This window comes from Aspergillus vadensis (assembly GCF_003184925.1).
Source record: "Aspergillus vadensis CBS 113365 unplaced genomic scaffold BO88scaffold_3, whole genome shotgun sequence".
In the NCBI taxonomy this organism is placed as follows: domain Eukaryota; kingdom Fungi; phylum Ascomycota; class Eurotiomycetes; order Eurotiales; family Aspergillaceae; genus Aspergillus; species Aspergillus vadensis.
In genome coordinates this window covers 104,026-125,174 of record NW_020292041.1, presented here as the reverse complement: position 1 = coordinate 125,174, position 21,149 = coordinate 104,026, and the positions used below count along the sequence as shown (strand labels likewise).

Sequence of the window (21,149 nt, the reverse complement as noted above, 5' to 3'; positions counted from 1 at the left end):
GCTAAGACAGATCAAGATAAAAGTAGTTAGCTGCTGCTGCAGGTAGCCAGGTACCGTGGACCCTGCCCGCTGTCCCTGTTGGTGGCTGGCTATATTTGTATTACGGCATCACACATGATGTGGGGCGCTCCCTGTGGCGCATACACTTGAGGCTTCGTGTCAACATCTAGGCATATTTCAGTACTGCTAGCAGAACAATTGCATACAACATAGGAGGTCTAGCTTCTTCATAAGCACTCCCATGGCCGATCTTTATTGATACCCCTCTATTGGACTGAACAAGCATTTGATAATCTGCATTAGGTACCTGAGGTTAAGGTGATTTGACTTAATTCGCCATCATGAATATCTTCAGGTTATTAGGTGAGTCTTGTCCGTTCGCTCTCAGTGGAATTGACGCACCTTGCTAATTAATACAATCAAGCCGACTTTTCCCACCTCGCGTCCATTTTCATACTATTGCAGAAGATGAAGTCTTCAAGTGTATGTTGTCATCACAATTGTTTCTTAACCTTTGCTAACTGGGTATAGAGTTGTTCAGGACTTTCATTTAAATCCCAGGCGCTATATTTGATGGTTTTTGTAACGCGTTATCTTGGTAAGCTTCGGAGCCTCAGCAATCAATTATATAGGCGTAACTCTCTGACGGACTTCTGTTGCAGATTTGTTCTGGGCTTTCACGGACTCCTTTTACAACACGACTTTCAAAATCTTGTTCATCGGCTCGTCAGCTTATATCATTTACCTCATGCTGAACGACTACAAACCAACGCATGACCCCAATACCGATACCTTCAAAGTGCAGTATCTCCTAGGGTTCAGTGCACTATTGGCTCTCCTTTTCCCGCATGATTATAGCGTCTCAGAGGTATTTTCCCTGGAAGGATTTTTCTGTCACACTTTATCTGACCTTACTAGATTCTCTGGACGTTCTCTATATGGCTCGAGTCCGTGGCTATCTTGCCCCAGCTTTTCATGCTTCAGCGCACTGGGGAGGCAGACACCATAACGACACATTATCTTTTCGCTTTGGGATTGTATCGCGCCCTTTACATCCCTAATTGGATCTATCGCTATTTTGCAGAGAGTCACTTTCAACCCATCCCTGTCGTGGCTGGTATCGTCCAGACACTATTATATTCGGATTTCTTTTATATCTACTACACCAAGTGAGCGCGAACAGGCCTCTTTTATGAGTTCTCGGGGCGAGGCTAACTGTCATACAGGGTTATGAAGGGCAAGAAGTTCTCATTGCCTGTTTAAGTTCGGCGTACATGGTGACTGGTTTCGTCATAAACGGTATTGCGAGTTCCGAGGAGGATGGTCAACTGTGCAATTCCGCGGAAAGTTGGAGGGAAATATAAGTCTAGCTATCATTGAATGTTAACTGTTGTCCAGCGACAGGTACTCTCATGAAGTAGCAAATATTCACGCAACTAATCTTGGTCGGTACGCGCTTTAGGCTTACCCGACCCATGCGAAGAGGACAAGTCATCTAGCATTCTAATAATCATAGTCGGGAGGTCGATTTAGCCCAAAACAATGCATTTTCCATACTCTCACAGACAACCATGGTGACATTGATGTTGAGTGAATGTAGCGATGACGAATCCCCAGCTTTAGATACCTATGGTGCGCGTTTCAGATTTGATTGAAATATTCATTGGGAAGTAAGAAAATGATGGACAGTGCTATGAAGACTAAGAAAGCTCGTATTAATGATTGTGTAGGTGGCGATCAGGAGACAGTCGAGACGTGCTATACCACCATCCCATATGAAGTTTTCAGATGCATGGCTTAGCCCACTTGTTCATACAACAGAAATTGTGGTTTACCCACTCTCTAGTAGTCCCTATGGCTGGACGGCCCGTGCGTAGAAGGGTAGCCCGCATTGTAGCTAACTTGGGATGACGATACCGGCATATCTCCATGAAACGAATCTAGGGCGCCTGGGAGTGTACCTGGCAGATGGCCTATCGTTCCCCCATTGAAGGATCGTACATGACCTGCACTGATGGCTTGCCTCTCCTGCAGAGATCGTTGGCTGTCTAACCAAGTGCCATGGCTGCTAAGTTGGGTAAAGTAGTCCGACTGCGGTCTCTCCAGGACAAGCTGTCCATTCAAAGTTGAATCACGTCGAGACATAGGCGGTGATGGTAGCTTTGGTGAACGGGATAGTACCTCTAGGCGAGGTGAGCTTCTCCTTGAACTAGGAGGTGTCAAGCGCGGACCTCCTCGACGCACTTGGCAGGTCGGACATATCTTGACAAAGCGTGAAATAAGCTCCTTTGGAACCCTGGACTGATGGTTAACCTAGGGCTTGCTGAGAATGAGTAGAGAGAATGAACAAGAGGAGAGAATGCAGGGGGAAGAAGAACATCTCAAATATATGAAAAGTTGAAGTAGGGAAAGATGTGGTTTCTCTGATCTCACCGGGATTGAGGATTGAGTTGGGAAAGCGAGCTTACCATGAGTAGATTTGTCTAACGCGAGCCGATGTTTTGTCTCTGCCTCCATGTTGGCATTGTTGATGTGCTCTGGTGAGTATTTTGAAGAGTTTCTCTCGAATAGCCACTGGTTTCCCCTCATGGCAAATCATTTTCGTGCACTTGAAAATCACACCCAAGGTTAGCACCAAAGGCCCTAGATAGTTTGGATTGTAGACGAACATCTGATGTGCCGGTGCCGACTGTTTGGAGCTTGAACATTTTCTTTACCCAGAATCTAGATCAACGTAAACTTTAGCCTCAAGTGAAGTTGGGCCTATATCACTTGCAATGGGGTGAATTACCGGAATTGGGCTGATTCCACAGCCGTGTCTTTGGGGTCCATCAGCACAGTCTTGATGTTCCGTGCTCTTTTGGCGTGGATCAAGGCCTTATCCTGCTTTTTGACGGAAAGGTCGTCGACATAGCTGTCAAATATTTGAGCATGCATAATGTGAGTTTAAAGTAAACGGGGTTCATCCCACCTTTTCATCAACTGATCAAACTCCCTTACATTAGGAAAGCCATCCAGTGGAGGGATGACTGGCTCTGATAGCATAGAACTCTCATTCTGCGAATCCTGGCTTTCAATATCTGCTTCACTGAATGCATCACGAAGTGGGAGAAACCCTGGTGACTGGAGGTAACGTGACTGAGGCATATACTGGATATGATGTTGAAGAGGTACATGATCAGGAGTTGACGGGACCGAATGTCCCGGTGAATGATGTGGTGACAGATGGTGGGTGCTGGATGTGATGCCAGAATGACTATAGGGTGAACCAAAATGTGACGCATAAGTACTGAATGGTTGCTGCTGGAAAGGATATGATCCTGTATCATTTACCCCGAAGTCGTGACTGTCCCCGTGACTGTATGGAACAGGTAAGGCAAGCTGGTGGTTCACGATGTAGCTATCAGAGCCATCGTGATTATTGCGCCTTGGGTAACCACTCATGCTGAACAGGTCTGCCAAAATCCCAGAGAGACGCTTATGAATTCTTCAGACGGGAAAAACTTGGATTGCAGTTACACTTGGAGACGGACCGTATGACTGGGCTCCTAATGAGTCGTCTTGGGAAGTGAAGTGCTACCCTTGCAATCGTACCGATCTTAACGTGAGAGACTAGGTAAAGGAATCTTGTTGCTCCGAATTAGGGTTAAGGGAAAAGGGAGGACTAATCAAGACAGAGAGGGAAGATGCTGGGGAATTTCGATAGCCTGGCAGACTACTGTGACCTGACAACTGTAAAAAAGTAGGGCCAAATATGTCAAGCAAAAGTGGGTACAAAGTGGCAGTTAAAAGGCGAAGCAGACAGAGCTTTGACCAGACCCTCCAGGAAGCCTCAGTACGGTCCGTATAGGATGCGCTGGTACGATATGCATAAGACCAAGGCATAGTATTTGACAGGGGTGCAAGGTTAACCATTCTGCAACCTTGCCGCAACTAAGAAAGACCAAATAATCCTTGAACTTTGTATATTGCTTCTTTCTCCAGGCATGTGTACTCTGCATATGCACAGAGGGCGGCCAGGATAGAGGAAGCGAGCTGCAGTACAAAATATAAATGTAAGGGAGCATGGGAGAAATGGTAATGGGGTATTTTGGATTCATCCACGAGAACAGCTCCACTGCAAGATTAGGGAAGGAGAAGATTAGATAAGAGGAACGAGAAGAAAAGCAGTGGCTAACAGCTGTGGAACCGACAGGGATCAGGCATCATAACGCAAAGGTGAGGGGTATGAAAAGAGAAAAAGAAAATTGGAAATTAGAAATTTTCGGAAAAAAAAAGACGAAAATTCTGAGACACAAAGCGATAATAAAAAGAAAAGAAGGAACGCCGAAATATCAGTTGGGTAAATGACAATAATTAATCACGAATTGCGTCCAGGCAGGAGAAGAGAAGACGAATTTCTATTGATGTCCGAGGTAATTGAGAGGCCTGGCCAGGTTGCCCAGAATGAAGAAAGGAATGAGTAAAATAATGACCGAAATGAAAAGAAATAAAAATAGAACGAGAGTGAGTGAGAATAATTCAAGTGATAATGATAGCTACAAACCGGCAGATACCAGCAACGAGAGATCAGTTGCCTCTCTTGAGTATACCGTTCGGCAGACTGAACAGGCTTGTATCTGCGTCAGACAAGGCGTCAGTTTGATGTCAGCATAAGATCAGCATAAGTAGAGCTCCAGAGTTCGAACAGGGATATCTTGCCCGTAGCTGGGGACCTCAACCTAAGTGAAAAACAATGTGCCCCTCGTTAGTACTTCTTCTTCCATACACGGTCCTGGCCTCAAATGACGAGCTACCGTATGAGCCAGCCATATTACAGCCAATGGAGCAGATGGGACAACTCCTGCAGTACGCAACCACATGTAGGACGAAAATGGATGTACTGATGCTGCACCTGGTTTATGGAGACAAGGAATTGAATGGTATCTCAGTAACCGACTCCTGGTTTCATGTGCAAACATAACTGATGCATTGCCTGAACATCATGATAGACGACGTCACAGATGTTGTCCAAAGTAGACATGGCCATGAGGTAGAGAATATCGCAAAGTGGCTGTGCTGGTCCTTCTCAGGTTAGGCCCCAAACCTCTTTCCTAGGCTAATTGGCTGCCTTCCAGGTACCTCTCTGAATTGTCGCGGATAATGAGGACAACGTCATCAATAACATCGTCGCTGCTGGCGCCGCCAGCATCGTCGACATCGCCGGCACTCGATTGGGTGACACTTGGCATTCTTGAAACCATTTAGCTGGTTCTTCGCCCTGCAAATTTTCCTTCTTTTCTTTTTCTTGTTGAGTAACCGCCAGATACGAGGATAGGTAGATACCTGGGTAAGTGCCTACCCCCTTGTAGGCGTGTTAATGTATGTATGAGCTGGCGACTAACTGCTTAACACCGAAACTCCTTTTGAGACATGATACGCCGAATGGGCGATGCCCAGATTTCGGGCGCTTATAAGTAAAACAGTGTAGGTATGCAGGAGCCTGACTAACTGGAGGACATCACCTCTTTACATAATTCATCCCCAGGTTGTTTCTGAGAAACTGATTGCTAGAAGCTGAACAATAGCAAAGGCAGACAAGAGAATAAAAGCGGGTCGGAAAAGACAACAAACTAGCACCCAAGCTCCAAAGAAAGTTATTTAGAGGCGAATGTCTTTGGGGCTTGCAATAACCACGATTGTCGTTCAAACTTCAGTCCACCAGTGGCCAATGGGTGTATAATCGGTGAGCGTGACTAGGTCCAACCTGGGACACATACCTAACTACTTTTGGAATCTTGTGGACAAACCAAATTGAACTGATGTAGGTCGCCTACCTGCAAATACTATCTCAGCAGGGACTATCTTAGCGGGGAGGTAAAAGTACAGAAGGATTGATGAAAAAGGAAAAATGGGAGGGGGAGATTAACAGAAAACCGTTGGAGGCAGGTGAATAGGCAGGTATCATCGCTGTCTAACACACAGAGGTGTGTACTGTGATCACCGTGCCGTTGAAGAGAGAAGCCCGAACAGTAAGAAGTCGATACATGGCGTCAATCAAACATGTCTACTAGTAGTAGTCACATGAGCAACATCATTAATCCCACCCATTAGCCCTATTCGGGTTTGCCGCAAGCCAAACCAAACATGATGCTGAATTCATCAGAAGCATATAGCAAGCACTACTAGCCAGATATCAATACTTTCTCTTAATCAATCCCAGCCCGGCTCGACTCGGGGTCACCATGCGAAAGGAGGGCTTGACGAAATCGAGTACTGGGGACGGAGCCAGGAGTAGGTGTGTTATCGTCACAAGGGCAGTACCCCCCTGAAGGTAAGTAAGATAGGCGAGGATTGTCCTTTACACTACACCATGTAGCTCGTATTATGTACGCGTCTTCTCTATCTACCCCCAATGCAAGTACCCGGACTTGACAGCATGAAATACTGTCTTCACCCAGTTTTGGACTTCGATACTTTGTGTGACCCTTTCGGGTGTCGACATTGTATATGGAATTCTGCTCATTTGGTTGAGAGATGTAGACTAGTGAGGGTTGCATTGCTTCCCCCTTCTCATGAAATGGATGCTTAACCTTTGCGAGCGTTCCACCCGTCTGCTAACCATGTCCAGCACCAATGATCATTGTGCAGTGAGCAGACCCGCTTCAATCATTGCTCCTCGTCCTTACCCAGTCATCAACCAAATGCCCACCTAAATTGGGTTACTCGTTGTCTTACAAAGGCGCAAACAAGCAGGGATATACCCTGAAGCCTGTACCCATGAAGCTTACATACAGCCTGTAGACGCCGCCACTGAACTTATAACTGCCTTAGTCCCATGTACATACAGTAAGAGGTCCGAATACGCTAGTTCGAGAAAGTTAGTAGCTGACTGCTGCCAGATCAGAATATCTGTACGCTTACTACTACTGGGTAATCCCAGCTTTCTGGGGGGTTTGAGCGATACGCGAAGGATACATAGAGTATTAGGCACGGGCCCAATACATGGGACTGTATGTTAAGTCAGGCCAAACGATAATAGTTCAGCTTGGAGAGGTATTACTCACATAGAGAAGTACTTAGATGCTTCTGCCAACCATTTTCCTTCTTTCGCCTCCTGATCTGCTGCGTAGCAACTTCCTGGATAGACAACACCTTTCGAGAATTGGTTCTTATATGTGTGTTGTGATTTACATGATGTTATTGATCCATGCATAGCGACTAATCAACTATCATTCACTTTCTATACTGACCTGAAAGTGAAAATATCGCTACTAGTTATTACCATGGACATTGCTGTGGTTCAAGTGTAGATTGTTTCTCTTTGAAATCATATTAGCCTTGTTTCGCTTCGTTAGCCCGCTTTTCACTTAAGTGGACAGCTTTCTACTATCTGCTTCGCCTTGTATCCACACTCCATCGATAAAAGAGAGCAACTTTTCTTTCTTCTGCCCTCCATACCCTGATGGCGGTTTGGAGCCTCTCATGCTGACTCGTGGTACCTTAAGTGTCAACAAAGAAGCATCCTCTTCGCAAATAATATGCGACTTGGCTTCTACGGTGCGCCGGTATACCTGGCTCAGAGCCTGCAAGTCATCTCACTGTCTCAGGAGAGGACCAAAAGCTGCACAGTCGAAGAGGGAGTGATGGAAGTTTACCCTTGCAAAATCTCCAATGATCTGTTCACATATTCCGAACTGGGAAAGTTGATGACGCAATTGTGAGTATTAGGATGGATATTTTGGCATATTCACTCTCCCAGTGGAAGAATCTTGCTGAGGGACAGCACTCCGCCAGTTTCAGGCTAGACGGTGGCGTTATTGAACTTAGACTACGGTACCTTATCTCTAAAAATAGTGTCCTCCATTGATCTACTAAGTAAAGCAACATTGAAAACCTGATCGTTCCCTTGTTTGCCTGGGTTGCGAAGATTGGATACTTTGAATGTTGTTCATGTGGACGACACGGGACCTAGGAACTAACACCATATTCTCTTAAGTCACAGAAGTTTATGAGGCAGGATTCTCTTGCTAAGTACGGCCTTTTCATAATGCTGGGTCTTGTCCACGTAGATCGATGCGTCATTGGATGGGCTGATGAATGATCATCTGGGTCTCTTCCCATCTATGCAGGGGTGTGCGCTGCTAGATGCACGGTATGTCTGCTCACTGCCTGCAAAGAAGGGTCAGTAATGCTGGGAAACAGTAACCGACCCCACCAATAAAGCAGTAGCTGTTTTCGGACAAATTCTGACAACTCGACTCTCATGATCTTGCAGGCTATGTTATTGCAGGCTTAGGGCAAGCGCTACTTACTACATACGAACAATCCGGAACTCCCGGGGATGCGGGGGGCTGGGGCCGAAGAGCCTTTGCATCATGAACGAGATGTCAAGGCCCATCGGAAAGAGAAGCTTATGATCTAGTAAGAAATATAGATTAGTTTCCGACGCGAGGGGGGGATATTCCTGCCAGGTAGTAGCTGTGATCGCAACTGGTACGTCTTAGTCGAGCCTGGATTCTAGGGCTGTGCTACAAATTCTGGTTAGGAGGTTCAGACAAGTATGCAGCCATGAGGGTTTGAGATAATGATCTTTTTTCAGTTCATCATATGGAATATGGAGTAGTGCAGGAGGGTTAGATTCCGTGGACATGCATAATGAATTGCTCCAAGGATCTCTGTCTGCCTCACTTTGCCCAGCCCTAACACGCCAAGCAGGAAGGCCCAGCCCACGTAGGTATTGTAAGGTATTTATTAAACAACCATGCTGACCACAACCACAATTACGAAACCGCAAATATGTCCCTCAGTGGCTGTGGCAAGTATATGATACTACTAACCTCGACAATCCAGGTCTTATGGAATGGCGAGGCGCTATCATGGTCAAGGAGACTAGACTTTATATGTTTGTTCTACAAGACCCTGGGACCAAGCACCCTGGGCAGTAGCTGATGGCTTTTGAATTAAGGATACATTCCTGGATTCCTCCTAGCATTTACAGTTGGATTCACATAAAAATGATCAGTTATTATACATCCCTGAAAAAGTCATCTGTCCATCAATGGCGTGGTAATAAGTTACATATAACAGCTGGTTCGTAACAAGGAAAGCAAATCGCACCTCTTTAAGTCATAGTCTCGTAGAATAATCATGAGTCTTCCCATTTCATCACCACTTGCCATTGAAAGCTGGCAGCAGGGTTGGATTGCATAGGCCAATAGGAGCTGCTTCAATGCAACAGCAGCGGCCTTTCACCACTTCTTATTGCCCTAGCCCCCTGATCTTGAGAGCGCCACTCGCGACCGAGTCATGTGCGGTCAAGGTGCTGTGTGCTGAGCGTGCTATTATTGAATCTCACCAGATCCCGAATAGCCCATCTCCAACCGTCCCCGAACCTTCCACGATCATGAGTGGTCCATTTATCGACCTTGCGCCTCCACTTCTCTTCTTCCGCACGCTGGCGCCTGATAAACTCCGGGCCCACGTCAAACTCTTCCGTTATGGGCCATTCGTCCGATGAATCTTCGTAGCTGCGGTCATCAATACTGGCCGCGAGACCGAACTCATCATAGGCGCCTGAAACTCGCCCGCCCGCGGCATTGGACGGCTCTTTTAGGTCGTCTAGACCTGCAAAGACATCGTCTTCGTCTTGAATAGCAACCAGCCCATCCTTACCCGGCTGTAATGGCGCCAATTTGAGCCAGCACATACGTTGTGGATCAAACACCATTCCGCCGACGACCTGCACATTCTTCATCGCGCCTATATTCGTGATTAGAGCAGGGGTCGGCTTTGGTGACTTGGGGGACATAGTGTCAAAATCCTGGACTATGTTTTCATTCCCTTCCCAGCAAAAGGAACTAGGATTATAACGCATGCCGTTAAGAGCTAAGGCTGTCAGCATTTTCCCCATCATGTACTGGAGCCGAACTTACATTTGGGCTCTTGAACACCCGTACCCATGGGTTTGATTAGTTGTGGTTTGGAGACAGGCACTGGCGCAGCTTTGCTTTTCCTGCTCCGGATAGTTGCCGAGTTCGAAGGCACCCGCGACACATTCGCAGGCTTCCAATTTATCCCAAGAGGAGCAAGCGGGTGATTGTCGCGGTTCTTTGGCGTATTCGTTAACGATGCAATGCGCTGTTCTCTTGCGTTCCTCGAAGCGTTCGTGTCCCGTGCGAACCTTGGCGTGACATTGTTGAGCCTGATCGTAGCGCTTGGTGTGGTTTGTTCGCTTGTGGCATCTGCCTTTGCTGTATTAGACTGGCCGTGGCTTAATTTACTTCTAAGTGTCCTCGGAACACCTCGCCCCGAAGGATGCTTCACGAATTTTTTCTCTGCTGAAGAAGAGGTGGGCAGATCGTCAAATAGTGCCAATTCAGAACCATCACCAAAATTACGCCGTCGAGTAGGTCGTGTAAGTGTTCTTTTGCTTGCAGCAACCAATGCCTCTGGACTAGACTCATTGAGAGTCTTACCCATAGTATCATGGCGAGTAGATCGCGGCAGTCGGGTCCCATGTCCTTGAGGGTTTGATGCATCATTGGGACTATCTGAACTGGACCGACGATTGTATCGATAATTTTTGACACTGGCATGATGCGATTGCTTATCCGAGGCACCGGCAGGAAGAAATGGTGCTTGAGGTTTACGAGCGAAAGTCTTCGCATCACTTCCTATCCGGTCAACAGGAGTTTTCGGTCGGGTGGCGTAGTATTTAGACACGTCCGAGCCATCTTGTAGGGTAGGCAGACTTTGGATATTTGAGATAGTCTGATGTGTATTTCGTAATGTTGGCATTGAGCGCTTGGTCCTCAGTAGTTGCCTTCCTGAAGTTACGCGTTCACTAGAAAAGCTATCATTCGATACACCAGCCCCTATGAGCCTTCGACTAGGGGTTGACGGCATTTGAGAAGTGGAAGACCCAGGAAGGCTGGAGACGGAAGACTGTGACGAATGACCCCCAGCCCGGCGTTGTGACGACCGAAATCTTGACAGAGGAGCACCGCTCTCCGACACAGTCTCGAGATGGGTTGAATGAGGACGGTCGTGTCCTGAAAGGCGAGGAATTCGAGTCTTTGGGGAAACCGCCGTGTTCGTGAACGTGATTGTAGTTGTTGAGTGCCGCGCAGGACTTTTGGGGATTTCCGTTTTGCACTTAACGTTGGGGTTTATCGACAGTCTGCGAGGATTAAATACTTCTCCATTGTTGACTTCTAGGCCCGAGAAGAAGTCGTCAGTAAGGACTGGCGTTTGATTAACTGAACGCCGTTCTAACCGTACGTCATCACTGGGCGATTCTTTCCGCTTCCTTAAGGATGCTTCAAAGTCAAGCGGGCCTTCTGGGATGACGAGGCCATCAAGGCCTTCATCTTCGCTCTCAACCGTGAGACAGCTCGATGAACTTGGGCTGACAACGGAAACCGAAGAGCTTGGAACCGATGGATGATCCCTTGCAGTACCCCCAAACCGGACTCCAATACTGCCTTCTGACCAATCTACGTCGATATCATCGGGAGTAGGGCCGGCAGTTTCCACGGCTGTCTTTCTAGGGGAGAGCCGGAGCAGGATGTCATCCGCCGGTAACTCGAAATCGTCTTCAAGATTGTCAGTGGAATCCTGGCCTCTCTCAGGGGTCGGACTGTCGATACGCGTTGCTCTGTCTGGCGACCGAGGCCTGGCAACCCTAATCGTAGGAACGTCTTGCGTGTCAACGAGCTCGTCATCTTGCGGTGAAATAGAAGTGATAGCAAGAGCTGACTGAAGGCGTGTCGAGACCTCGCTATCCCAAAAACACGGGGCGGAGGTTTTGGTCGGACTTGGGGCAGCGGAATTGATTTGCCGAAGAGACTCAGGAAAACACGTATTTAGCGAACGCTTTAACTCAAGGGTGCCGTCGGGACCTGGAAATTCGACGTCATCTGACCAGTCGTCGACTATATCCTTCTTCTGCTTTCTGTGTCCGAGACGCTTGATGGTGCCTCCAATGAGGGCCGATCGAGGGACGTTCATAGGCAAAGGTATCCCGGCGTTTTTGGCAGAAGCGATAGCTTCTTCGGTAATGATTTCGTCATTGTCCAACAGCTGAACCTGCCAATCCTCGTCCCCTCCTGCGTTGGAATCAATATCGGAACGTCCTGAGCGACGCGATGAAATCGAATCTCGGTGGCCCGACCGACGCACTGACGATGTCGTCACAGATGTAGCTGTTGATGCGGCTCGTAGTTGGATATCCTCGTAGCATTGTAGATCATCGTCATCGTCCCAGCACTCGATCGTTTCTTCCTCACTGTGGCGGACCTCGAGAGTGAAGGGAGCCATGTTCTCGCACTAAATTGATGTATGCTCATATAGGAGATCAAAGATCTTCGGGGCTCTAAGTAGCAGATGGAAAGCACACGAGCGCTGAGATTCGGCTGCCAAGGGAAAGCAAAGTCATTCCGTGCTTGGTGAGACAGGTCAGATTGAATATGCGTCAATTACTCGGATCGGATAGGCGACGTATGATCGTGCATTGGCGATTAAACAAGAGCGATAGCGTTAGAAGGAGTGAGGGGGAAGCCTAACGGTGTTCCAAAAGGGGGAAACTCGACTGAAGCCGCTATCTATGTGAGTGGCAGGTTGCCCTATACTGAGGCCAAGCAGGTGGAGTCGCATGTAATTCTCAAAATCAACAGAAAACAAACAGAATGATCAACGTGAGGCCAGAACGTGTGCGCCGATATTCGCTCGAGTGTTGGCGCGTGGTGTCAGAAGGGAAGGGAACAGAGGTGAGGAACGCAACCTGGGAAATATGCACAAGGGAAAAGGCTGGGATGGATGTAACGCCGAAACCAGAGCGCGACGGCACCAAATGGTGATCATCGACGAATAATCACGGAGCCAGCTATCAAGCCTCGTCTGTATGACAAAAACGATGAAGCTGAGGCCATGGGAACGAAAGTACGGCAAGAAAAAAGAGCGGAGGGGCTTGGCTGAGACCGACGGCAATGTCGACGAGAACTACTGAGTACTACATACATTCATCTTGGATCAAATACGGCTTTGATTTCACCGTTTTCTTTCCCTTCTATTGGGTATTGCTACGTCGCCTTGGTTGGCCGCGTAAATGGATAATAAGGTGCTATACCCACCCAACATTCGCTAGTCCCTTTATTAGCACTGCATAGGTCATAGCTAGGCTCTTGCTAGTTGACTGTCTGTTGCTGGGATACTCTCACTGATGATCCACACAGTCGGCCGATCGCAGCAATTGAACGGAGTTCCAGTACCGCAGTTTCACCGAGCACTACGGAGTACTTTGTACTGCTTCACACTGCTTCACACTGCTTCACACCAATGCAGGTACCAGGTCTAGCTCAGGATCAAGTCATCTGTCGTCACAATATTGATTTGTAGTCTTGCCACCTTGCTGAAGTTACACAATAAATACAAGTTCCAAAGCTTGGACTTCATGGGTACTTCCGGCTACCAAAGTCTAGTTACAGCTTGTCCAGGCAACAATCCTTCCTCTCCTAGGCAGCCTAGACAGATCCCAACTTCGGCATCATATAAAATAGGATGCAATACTTTTCATACTGCATCAAGTCCTGGTAGTTAAATTCACAGCAATATGTCTACGTCTGAACACGGGTCACCTCCTCGGGTTTTACGTGTCCCAAGGTCTGATGAGCCCGACAGTTATGTGCTGCTCCACGTCGCGCGTACCAATAAGACTGCACTCGATTTGAATCTCACTGCAACGGAAGGAGAATTTCCGTATAATGGGGTTGGTATGGGGTGTCCATAATACTGTCCCTTTTGTCTGTTCTTCTTTCATATATTGTGAGATACTAAGTCAGAATAGTGCGACAGGCTCGTGCGCAGACTCATCGTTCGAAGAGCTACCAGGGAACCGATGAGGACTGGGTTCTTATCCTGCTGCGTGCCTTGGGTCAGCTAGAGATCAATACAGATAATTCAGATCTGCTATCTGGTATTGAATTATCAGCTAGCATCAAGGGACAGGGTAGGCAGGGCAATCAACTGGTCCTCACTATTCGCCGGAGGGTCCAAACAATAACTGTAATCCCAACCACCAAAAAGTATCAGATGTGGTGCTGATGATCCACAGCAAAGACTCGGTTCTATAGCGCTAAAGCAGGATGATGAACAAGCTATCCAGCTCTTTGACTGGTCTGCCGTCGCCGTTGCCAGAGCTGATATGCTTGAGCAGCAGTTATTAAAATTGCAACGGCACTATCACGAAGCCGACAGCACTATCGAGCAGCTCAATAAGCAAATCGAAGACTTCATATCTGCAAAACGCCGCCATGAGGAACAGCTTATGGCGAACTTTACACAAGTTCTAAATCAGAAAAAGCTCAAAATTCGCAATCAACAACGCTTGTTGGCTTCGGCGAAAATTGATGTGGACGATGGTAAGGTCACATGCTCGAGTCGAGGCAACAATAGCTGATACTGGGATTATTACAATGTAGCTGGTAAACATAAAGCTGCCTCATCAAAAGCCGGGGCCCGTGTCGGCAGCATGAAGCATGCGAAACGTCCTATTGTGGAAACGAGCGATGACGATGCTGAAAGTGATAATGGCTTGGAGAGCTTGGATCAGACCAAGCCTCAAATCAGCCCAGGAAGAATGTCAGAGACGGATGATGAACCGAATTCCACTCCGCAGCCATTGGAGGATGTAGATGATACCACTGATGAAGATTCACCCACAGCGTCCGGCATCGATCAGGGGGTAAGTGAACAAAATAAAACGGAAGAAGCCTACCATCCATCTAGGATGCAAAAACAGTCACCGCCACCCCGCAGGGAGCTTCCATTCACTAGAGGGTCAGGATCAAGGAAAGACACAGTACAAGATCTACAGCATCAACAAGACAATGCCGAAGAAACCGCAGGCGAGACAGACGATGATGAGCTATGAAGATATAGCAGAGGGAATATTAGTGCATCAATCAATATGTACCCATCCCTAATAATCTACATTCTGTAGTTTCTGTGACTCGATCTAATCAATGTTTCCATGTAGTGAACTTCGTCAAGCCTCTCAAGCTTATTTTGAACTTATATACAATATCACCACTAGTGACGCATCCTCTCCTATCTCAAGAAAGAAACTTCACTGTCAGGGAGAAACCAATAGCAGTACGCATTACTGGGAGGAATGAACAAAGGGAAAAAAATGATGTTTAGGTGTTACAACGACAACGCCTAGACCTATAATAAGGATAAACCGGGAGATCAGAACTACAAGTGTTAATCTTAGCCATACAAAGCCTGGGGCGACATCTCTCCAGCAGCCATGAAGTTAGTTTCGGGATTACCCGTAGCCTTGGCTGCTGAGCAGCGGGCCATCGTAGGTGAGCTATAACATGGTCAGAGATGCTTCCTCACAGAAAAAGTTTAAGGGTATTACTTCTACATACCTTCGAGAGATGGAGTCAGTGAAGTAAAAGTCTTCAATAACACGCTTGAAAGGCGCTCCAGTTGGCTGTGTGCCCTTGTTCTGATCAACCAACTGAATCTTGCTAAGGGAGCCCACGGAGGTGGACTCAACGACGTCATATCGACGCATAACAGGGCTGATCTCTTCCATGCGATCGCGGAGAGCTTCGATATCATCGTAAGGCAGTGGAACGTTAAGGAACTCGCTGGTGGCGCGAATAATCTTCCAGTCGTCACGAGCCGCACCAGGCAACGAAGTCGCTGCCCGGGTAACTTGAACACGACCCTCAGTGTTGATGTAGGTGCCAGACTTCTCAGTGTAGGCTGCGCCAGGCAAGACAACATCAGCAAGTTGGGCACCTCGGTCACCATGGTGTCCTTGGTAGACAACGAACGCATCGCTTGGAATTTCACTCGTAGTGACCTCATCAGCACCCAGCAGCCAAACCATCTTAGGCTTGGTCTGGGAGATTTCGGGAGACGGTGTGGTAAAGCCAACCTCGTAGGCTGCAGCACGAGATGCCGCACGCTGGAGGACGTTGTAGCCTTGCCATTCAGGGGTGTTGAAGTTGTTGCCATGCTTCTCAACAAAGCTGCCGACTGTTTCGAAAATCGCCTTCGCGTCTTGATGTTCAGCCGCAGCACTACCGACGATGATCATTGGACGTTTAGCAGAAGCGAGCTTCTCTCCAAACTGTCCCGAAAGGGCAGCCTTAAGAGCATTGACATCAGATCCAAGATGCTCGAATTCGAAAGTGCTATCGAATGATTCTCCGACAAGACCAATCTCCAGGTCAGAGCGCAGGTATTGCTTACGAATACGTGCGTTGAGGACAGAGGCCTCATGGCGAGGGTTGGTAGCAACAAGAAGGATAGCATCAGCCTCTTCAATTCCGTAGACCTTGGAGTTGAAAAGGTAGTTCGAACGAACGTCAACACCGTGGGCAACAGGCGAGCTGCCACCCGGCTGGTCCAGAGCAAGGTTATCGGATCCAAGCTTGTTAGCCAAGTCTTTCATGGCAACAAGCGACTCGGCATCCACAAGATGTCCTGCAATAGCCTTGAACTCGTTCTCTTTCAGCTGCAAGTTTTGCTGGGCGGAGGAGATCTCGCTCAGGGCCTGCTCCCAAGTAGCCGGAACGAACTTGCCCTCTCGGCGAATCAAGGGTGTTGTAAGTCGCTGAGTCTTCAGACCGTCACACGCGAACCGAGATTTGTCGTTGATCCATTCCTCGTTAATGTCGTCGTTGAGTCTGGGGATTACACGCATGACTTCCATTCCTCGGCTATCGATCCGGATGTTCGAGCCCAAAGCGTCATGCACGTCAATGGATTCTGTATGTTTCAACTCCCAAGGACGAGCACGGAAGGCATAGGGCTTCGAAGTGAGAGCACCAACAGGGCAAAGATCAATGACGTTGCCTGAAAGTTCCGAATCAAGGTTCTTCTCCAAATAAGTACCGATTTGCATGTCGTTTCCTCTGCCAGTGGTTCCCAGTTCGGGGGCACCGGCAACATCGTTCATAAACCGAACACACCGAGTGCAGTGAATGCATCTGTTCATAGACGTCTTGACAAGGGGCCCAATGTTCTTGTCCTCAACCGCGCGCTTGCCGCCAACTTCATGGAAACGCCCACGGTCGGCGCCGTACCTCATTGACTGGTCTTGCAGATCACACTCGCCTCCCTGATCACAAACCGGACAATCAAGAGGGTGGTTGGCCAAAAGAAATTCCATAACACCCTCCCTAGCTTTGTGTACAAGTGGTGAATTCGTCTTAACATTCATGCCCGGCTGCACAGGCCAAGCACATGATGCCACAGGTTTAGGCGCCCGTTCGACCTCGACTAGACACATACGGCCTATAAAGAAAAACGATTAGTGAGCTTTTCAATAACCCGGTGACAAACATAGGCATACAGTTTCCTGCAATCAAAAGCTTCCTGTGGTTCGATTAGTATTCAAGTCAATGATATTCGGCAATTTGGACCATACTCATGATAGCAGTATCTGTCAATTGTTGTTAGCTATCCTCTACAGTAGTAATGGTTTGAGCCAATAATAATGGTTTGGGCCAATATACCTGGGAACCGTGGCGCCTGCCTTCTCGCAAGCCTGAATGAGAGCGGAGCCAGCTTTAAGCCATGTAAGCAAGATGTTGAGAAGCCATGGATTGAGACACGAATTCACCTTCGACTGAAACCTTCTTCCCATCTAGATGAAGAGGGAGATTAGCAAAGCTACGTAAGTTCAGCAAGAAGCGTATAGCTTACCAATTGTGAGTTCAACCTCAGCGGAGCGAGGGATTGTCGTCGCGAAAGTCCTGGGGTAGTTGACCTTGGGAACCCGGACGAGCCGGGCGGCCGCACGAGATAACTGCGGCCGCATACTGTGAATAGAAACAAATGTGAGAGGATAGAGTAGACTTGAGCAGCGAGCGCAATGGACGTTATCTGAAGGCGCCGGTGGAAGTCTACAGTGCTGGGAGATTCTTGATGGGAGGTGCACTTTTGGCTTGGTTCGGATTCTGCCAGCCATGAGCCGGGGCGTCACTCGCAAATTGCCGCCTGCGGATTGGTTCGGCTATTCGGAGGATTATTTAGTCCGCACTACTCCCTTTTCTTTCTTAATAAGCCCTTCCGACGCTATTTCCTTCTTCTTTTCTCTTTCTCTCCATAACTCATTCACGGGCATGATTTATTGTAGGTGGCAGGGTTCTTCATTTCCCTTCCTCCTCTGCAACATGACCCAAGAAGAAGATGCACTGAGCTGGAGCTCCTTAGGGTCATTCATCAAGGATCACCTGATGAGGGTATAGTTCTTTACTGACAGTCGCTACATCTATTACCGTATTTAGTCAAGAGATTGAAGAATAACAAATGCACCAATATTATGTCAACCTGTTCTGGTGCGTAGTGGATGATGTATCGGTTATTTCCGGGTCCGTATTTCGCAAGCTTCTAATGTCTTCCCGGTTAAAACACGTGGTGCGGAGCCGACAAGTGCAGCTTGATATTGAAGTTCTACCGTGAATGCCATACATTAAGAAGCCCGATCTCGTAAGCTGAGTGTTGCAATAGTAATCGCCACCCAAACGACTCGATCAATTCATTATTAGCTTGACACTTTCCCCGGGCCTGTAAACCATTTATCCGGCATCATAGCACGACGTTCCTACCGTGAGGCAGATATTTGCAAGCTGAAAGAAGTAAAAATATGTCCCTAGGCATGTACAGCTTTAGACAACTCAGATAAAACGTTGGCTACACTATCAATACTAGGCCACTAAAGGCCATCGTAATATGCTACATTCGAATCTCAAAATATAACTAGGCAGCGGATATTATAGAACAAAGACTGAGAATGACAACTAGTAAGACAGGGGAGAACTAGGAATCATTCGGCTTCCAAGTGGTCTCTTGCTTTGTGCCAGGAGGTAGCCACACCCGGGAGCTACTGCCTCCTCTGGGACGGATACGGCCCTGGTCATCATCATCTTTTTTAGGTGTACTTGTAGTATGTGAGGCAGGGCCATCTGGTGAGTGATAGTGAGAGACCTTGTTCGCCGGGGCGCCATAGCCATTTGAGTCCCATGCTCTGCCTGCCGTCTGGACATTCAGGGGAAGAATACTTTCCCTTGTGCGAAAATGGTCAGCATTTGCTCTCTGGTCCGCTAGGTCATCATGGCTATTGCGATCGTAGAGGTAGAGTCCAATAAATGTAAGAGCGATTCCAAAGCCTTGAACGGATGTCGTCGAGCTTCCAAACCAAATAATTGCAACGACAATCACGAAAACTCTTTTCACCAAAGATGCGACGGAGTAAGAAACTGGTGATATCATAGATAAGAGGACAAACGCCAGTATATTCTGTGCGAAGTGCGACACCCCGTTGAATACGAATTCGAGGAAGAGAGCGCCATGATCCAGCGAGCCTCTATTTCCCGACAACGAGACAGCGCCATCCTGTATGATATCGGAGATTAAAGGATATCCTTCACTTATGAACCAGATAGGTAGTGTGAGAATGAAGGCTAATCCAGAGCAATAGTAAAGCAAGTTCAACTTATCCAGTTTTCGCCGGCTGGACGGTTCTGCCTCTGACTCTGCACGAGACGCTTCATTGAACAGCTTCTTCGAAAATATGTTCTGTGAGACGAAGACCAATGCAGCTACTAACGCACATAGTATGCCGAAGAAGTTTGTCGAAAAGCCTGTAGAGCAAGCGAGCATCACTCCCAAAGTCAATGGGACAAGAGAAAGATATGTTGCTTTGGCATATCGAATTCGGAAGAAGACCCGATACGCCAAGACTGTGAACAGAGGCGAGAGTCCCTTGATTGTGTGGACGAGTGAGACGGGAATCTGAGAGGTAGCCATAGAGCTAAGTATATGGCCGGCTAACTGGAAAACTGCCAAAGGCAAAGCTGTCAGGACAACATCACGGGACGGGGGACGGATCCCGTTCCTGAGGGCCGGTATGCTATCTTTCAGCCAGGGTAGCACTGTTGCCAAATAGGTCAAGACCAAGCACCAGAATGCTACGAAGGCGAATTGTACGATCGTAAGAGTTATTGGTTTCGGAAGGGCGTTTAAGATGGACTTCGATGAGGTATTCGTCAGGGCGGAGGTCATGTACCATATGAGGCAGAGAACCTAACCCGGGTAAGCAACAGGGTAGGAAACAATCCATGAAAGTCCAATAATCTTACTATCAGTTTGTATGATACCGGAGCTCTAAGGGCCTCGGCCAACTCTTGTGCATTGGCGCTAACACTGCCATTGCGCGTTCTAATTGTGCTAATCGCCTCGCTGATACTTTTCCTTGAACGTCTTTTCGAATTCAATGTAGGATGCCTGTTATCCCGTGCAAACTGTGCTTGCTTCCGTGGTTCCCAGCGATCTGTCGCCGCATATCTAATCGAATTGGAATGCGATTCTCTTGGTTCGGTCGTAGTCTCGGGTACTTCATCAATAAATGGCGGGAACTTGTCTATTGGACTGGTCATTTGTTGCGAGGTGGTTGACGTCGCCGGTACTTGAAGGTCTGGCAGTCGTACAGAAGAGCGTCTCCCAGTGCCGGTCACAGTCGTTGTGGTCATGTCCTAATTTCTCAATTTCGACGACCTAGACAATCGCTCAGTCCTATTAGCCAGTTCCAGGTATGTAAGCGCAATGCAACTTTACCATTTAATGTTCAATTCTTCTTGTATGGCGATTGAGAACGACAGTTGAGCCCTCCAGTCGGCTTGAGCGGTAACAAGCACAGATCGGCTTTTTGGGGCTCAATAACGGAAGCCGAACGCGATGTTTTCGAGCTTGCGTGATCCAGGGTACGTCAGGATATTTAGGCGGGTAGTAGGTAGCAGCAGTACGGCGCTGCAAGGTAACGTTTGCAGTTTTCTAGATGACGAATCCCTATGGACGAATTAACATCGAGTATTCGGAACACGCTGCTCGGGCGGGATGTTACATACACCTGTTTACTAAGGTTGTAACGGAGTAAGCAAGCCGGAACTTACTTGTACTGGTTTAGTACTTAGGTCTCTCCGTCCGATAGAGATGGACGGAATAGGCAGGGATCTCGTTACATAAACAAGTATAGTTTACTAACTAGCGACATTCTTTGCATAAATAAATTGACTGTTGCTAATTAGTATGCCCTTATATTTCGATAACTAATAAGCCTCCCGAAGTAATCACAACCAAGCGGACTT

The 21,149-nt window shown here is 47.7% G+C and overlaps 7 protein-coding genes across 7 annotated transcripts; 3 read left to right on the top strand and 4 right to left on the bottom strand.

Annotated features, from left to right (window-relative positions):
• Positions 1-66: 66 nt before the first annotated feature.
• Positions 67-1,567, top strand: BO88DRAFT_401650 (ER lumen protein retaining receptor). The gene is made up of 6 exons (XM_025705897.1): positions 67-363; positions 425-483; positions 532-598; positions 663-868; positions 919-1,169; positions 1,227-1,567. The coding sequence occupies exons 1-6, from the start codon at positions 342-344 to the stop codon at positions 1,261-1,263; spliced, it is 642 nt and encodes a 213-aa protein (XP_025566311.1). The 5' UTR covers positions 67-341; the 3' UTR covers positions 1,264-1,567.
• Positions 1,568-1,842: 275 nt separating this feature from the next.
• On the bottom strand, positions 1,843-3,444 carry BO88DRAFT_332402 (integrase zinc binding domain-containing protein; the record flags this gene model as incomplete). The annotated part of the gene is made up of 5 exons (XM_025702723.1): positions 1,843-2,296; positions 2,469-2,608; positions 2,670-2,724; positions 2,792-2,914; positions 2,972-3,444. The coding sequence occupies 5 exons, from the start codon at positions 3,442-3,444 to the stop codon at positions 1,843-1,845; spliced, it is 1,245 nt and encodes a 414-aa protein (XP_025566310.1).
• Positions 3,445-4,273: 829 nt separating this feature from the next.
• On the top strand, positions 4,274-4,689 carry BO88DRAFT_163300 (uncharacterized protein). The gene has a single exon (XM_025701610.1). It carries the CDS (start codon positions 4,447-4,449, stop codon positions 4,654-4,656), a length of 210 nt encoding a protein of 69 aa, XP_025566309.1. The 5' UTR covers positions 4,274-4,446; the 3' UTR covers positions 4,657-4,689.
• A 4,199-nt stretch (positions 4,690-8,888) lies between these two features.
• Positions 8,889-12,300, bottom strand: BO88DRAFT_473003 (putative cytokinesis regulator (Byr4); the record flags this gene model as incomplete). The annotated part of the gene is made up of 2 exons (XM_025711753.1): positions 8,889-9,873; positions 9,915-12,300. The coding sequence occupies 2 exons, from the start codon at positions 12,298-12,300 to the stop codon at positions 9,287-9,289; spliced, it is 2,973 nt and encodes a 990-aa protein (XP_025566308.1). The 3' UTR covers positions 8,889-9,286.
• Positions 12,301-13,370: 1,070 nt separating this feature from the next.
• BO88DRAFT_163193 (uncharacterized protein) lies at positions 13,371-15,165 on the top strand. Its single transcript, XM_025701609.1, has 5 exons — positions 13,371-13,751; positions 13,826-14,043; positions 14,093-14,399; positions 14,460-14,949; positions 15,017-15,165. Exons 1-4 carry the CDS (start codon positions 13,592-13,594, stop codon positions 14,909-14,911), a joined length of 1,137 nt encoding a protein of 378 aa, XP_025566307.1. The 5' UTR covers positions 13,371-13,591; the 3' UTR covers positions 14,912-14,949; positions 15,017-15,165.
• Positions 14,925-17,940, bottom strand: BO88DRAFT_401645 (putative NADH-ubiquinone oxidoreductase, subunit G). Its single transcript, XM_025705896.1, has 8 exons — positions 17,707-17,940; positions 17,624-17,647; positions 17,517-17,568; positions 17,429-17,443; positions 17,354-17,376; positions 15,414-17,295; positions 15,017-15,352; positions 14,925-14,949 (listed from the first exon to the last, which is right to left on the bottom strand). Exons 1-7 carry the CDS (start codon positions 17,819-17,821, stop codon positions 15,250-15,252), a joined length of 2,214 nt encoding a protein of 737 aa, XP_025566306.1. The 5' UTR covers positions 17,822-17,940; the 3' UTR covers positions 14,925-14,949; positions 15,017-15,249.
• Positions 17,941-18,662: 722 nt separating this feature from the next.
• BO88DRAFT_401644 (putative ER to Golgi transport protein (Sly41)) lies at positions 18,663-20,791 on the bottom strand. Its single transcript, XM_025705895.1, has 3 exons — positions 20,620-20,791; positions 20,145-20,559; positions 18,663-20,088 (listed from the first exon to the last, which is right to left on the bottom strand). The coding sequence occupies exons 2-3, from the start codon at positions 20,532-20,534 to the stop codon at positions 18,823-18,825; spliced, it is 1,656 nt and encodes a 551-aa protein (XP_025566305.1). The 5' UTR covers positions 20,535-20,559; positions 20,620-20,791; the 3' UTR covers positions 18,663-18,822.
• Positions 20,792-21,149: the final 358 nt, after the last annotated feature.

Bases quoted from the DNA above. Each gene is read 5' to 3' on its own strand.
- BO88DRAFT_401650 (XM_025705897.1), top strand. From the start codon at position 342: ATGAATATCTTCAGGTTATTAG. The intron at 364-424 runs GTGAGTCTTGTC...AATACAATCAAG, and splicing joins GAATATCTTCAGGTTATTAG to CCGACTTTTCCCACCTCGCG. The intron at 1,170-1,226 runs GTGAGCGCGAAC...ACTGTCATACAG, and splicing joins TTTTATATCTACTACACCAA to GGTTATGAAGGGCAAGAAGT.
- BO88DRAFT_163300 (XM_025701610.1), top strand. From the start codon at position 4,447: ATGAAGAAAGGAATGAGTAAAATAATGACCGAAATGAAAAGAAATAAA.
- BO88DRAFT_163193 (XM_025701609.1), top strand. From the start codon at position 13,592: ATGTCTACGTCTGAACACGGGTCACCTCCTCGGGTTTTACGTGTCCCA. The intron at 13,752-13,825 runs GTATGGGGTGTC...AAGTCAGAATAG, and splicing joins ATTTCCGTATAATGGGGTTG to TGCGACAGGCTCGTGCGCAG. The intron at 14,044-14,092 runs GTAATCCCAACC...GATGATCCACAG, and splicing joins GGAGGGTCCAAACAATAACT to CAAAGACTCGGTTCTATAGC.
- BO88DRAFT_401645 (XM_025705896.1), bottom strand. From the start codon at position 17,821: ATGCGGCCGCAGTTATCTCGTGCGGCCGCCCGGCTCGTCCGGGTTCCC. The intron at 17,648-17,706 runs GTAAGCTATACG...CTCTTCATCTAG, and splicing joins TGAGGTTGAACTCACAATTG to ATGGGAAGAAGGTTTCAGTC. The intron at 17,296-17,353 runs GTATGCCTATGT...TTTTCTTTATAG, and splicing joins GCTTTTGATTGCAGGAAACT to GCCGTATGTGTCTAGTCGAG.
- BO88DRAFT_401644 (XM_025705895.1), bottom strand. From the start codon at position 20,534: ATGACCACAACGACTGTGACCGGCACTGGGAGACGCTCTTCTGTACGA. The intron at 20,089-20,144 runs GTAAGATTATTG...TACCCGGGTTAG, and splicing joins CGGTATCATACAAACTGATA to GTTCTCTGCCTCATATGGTA.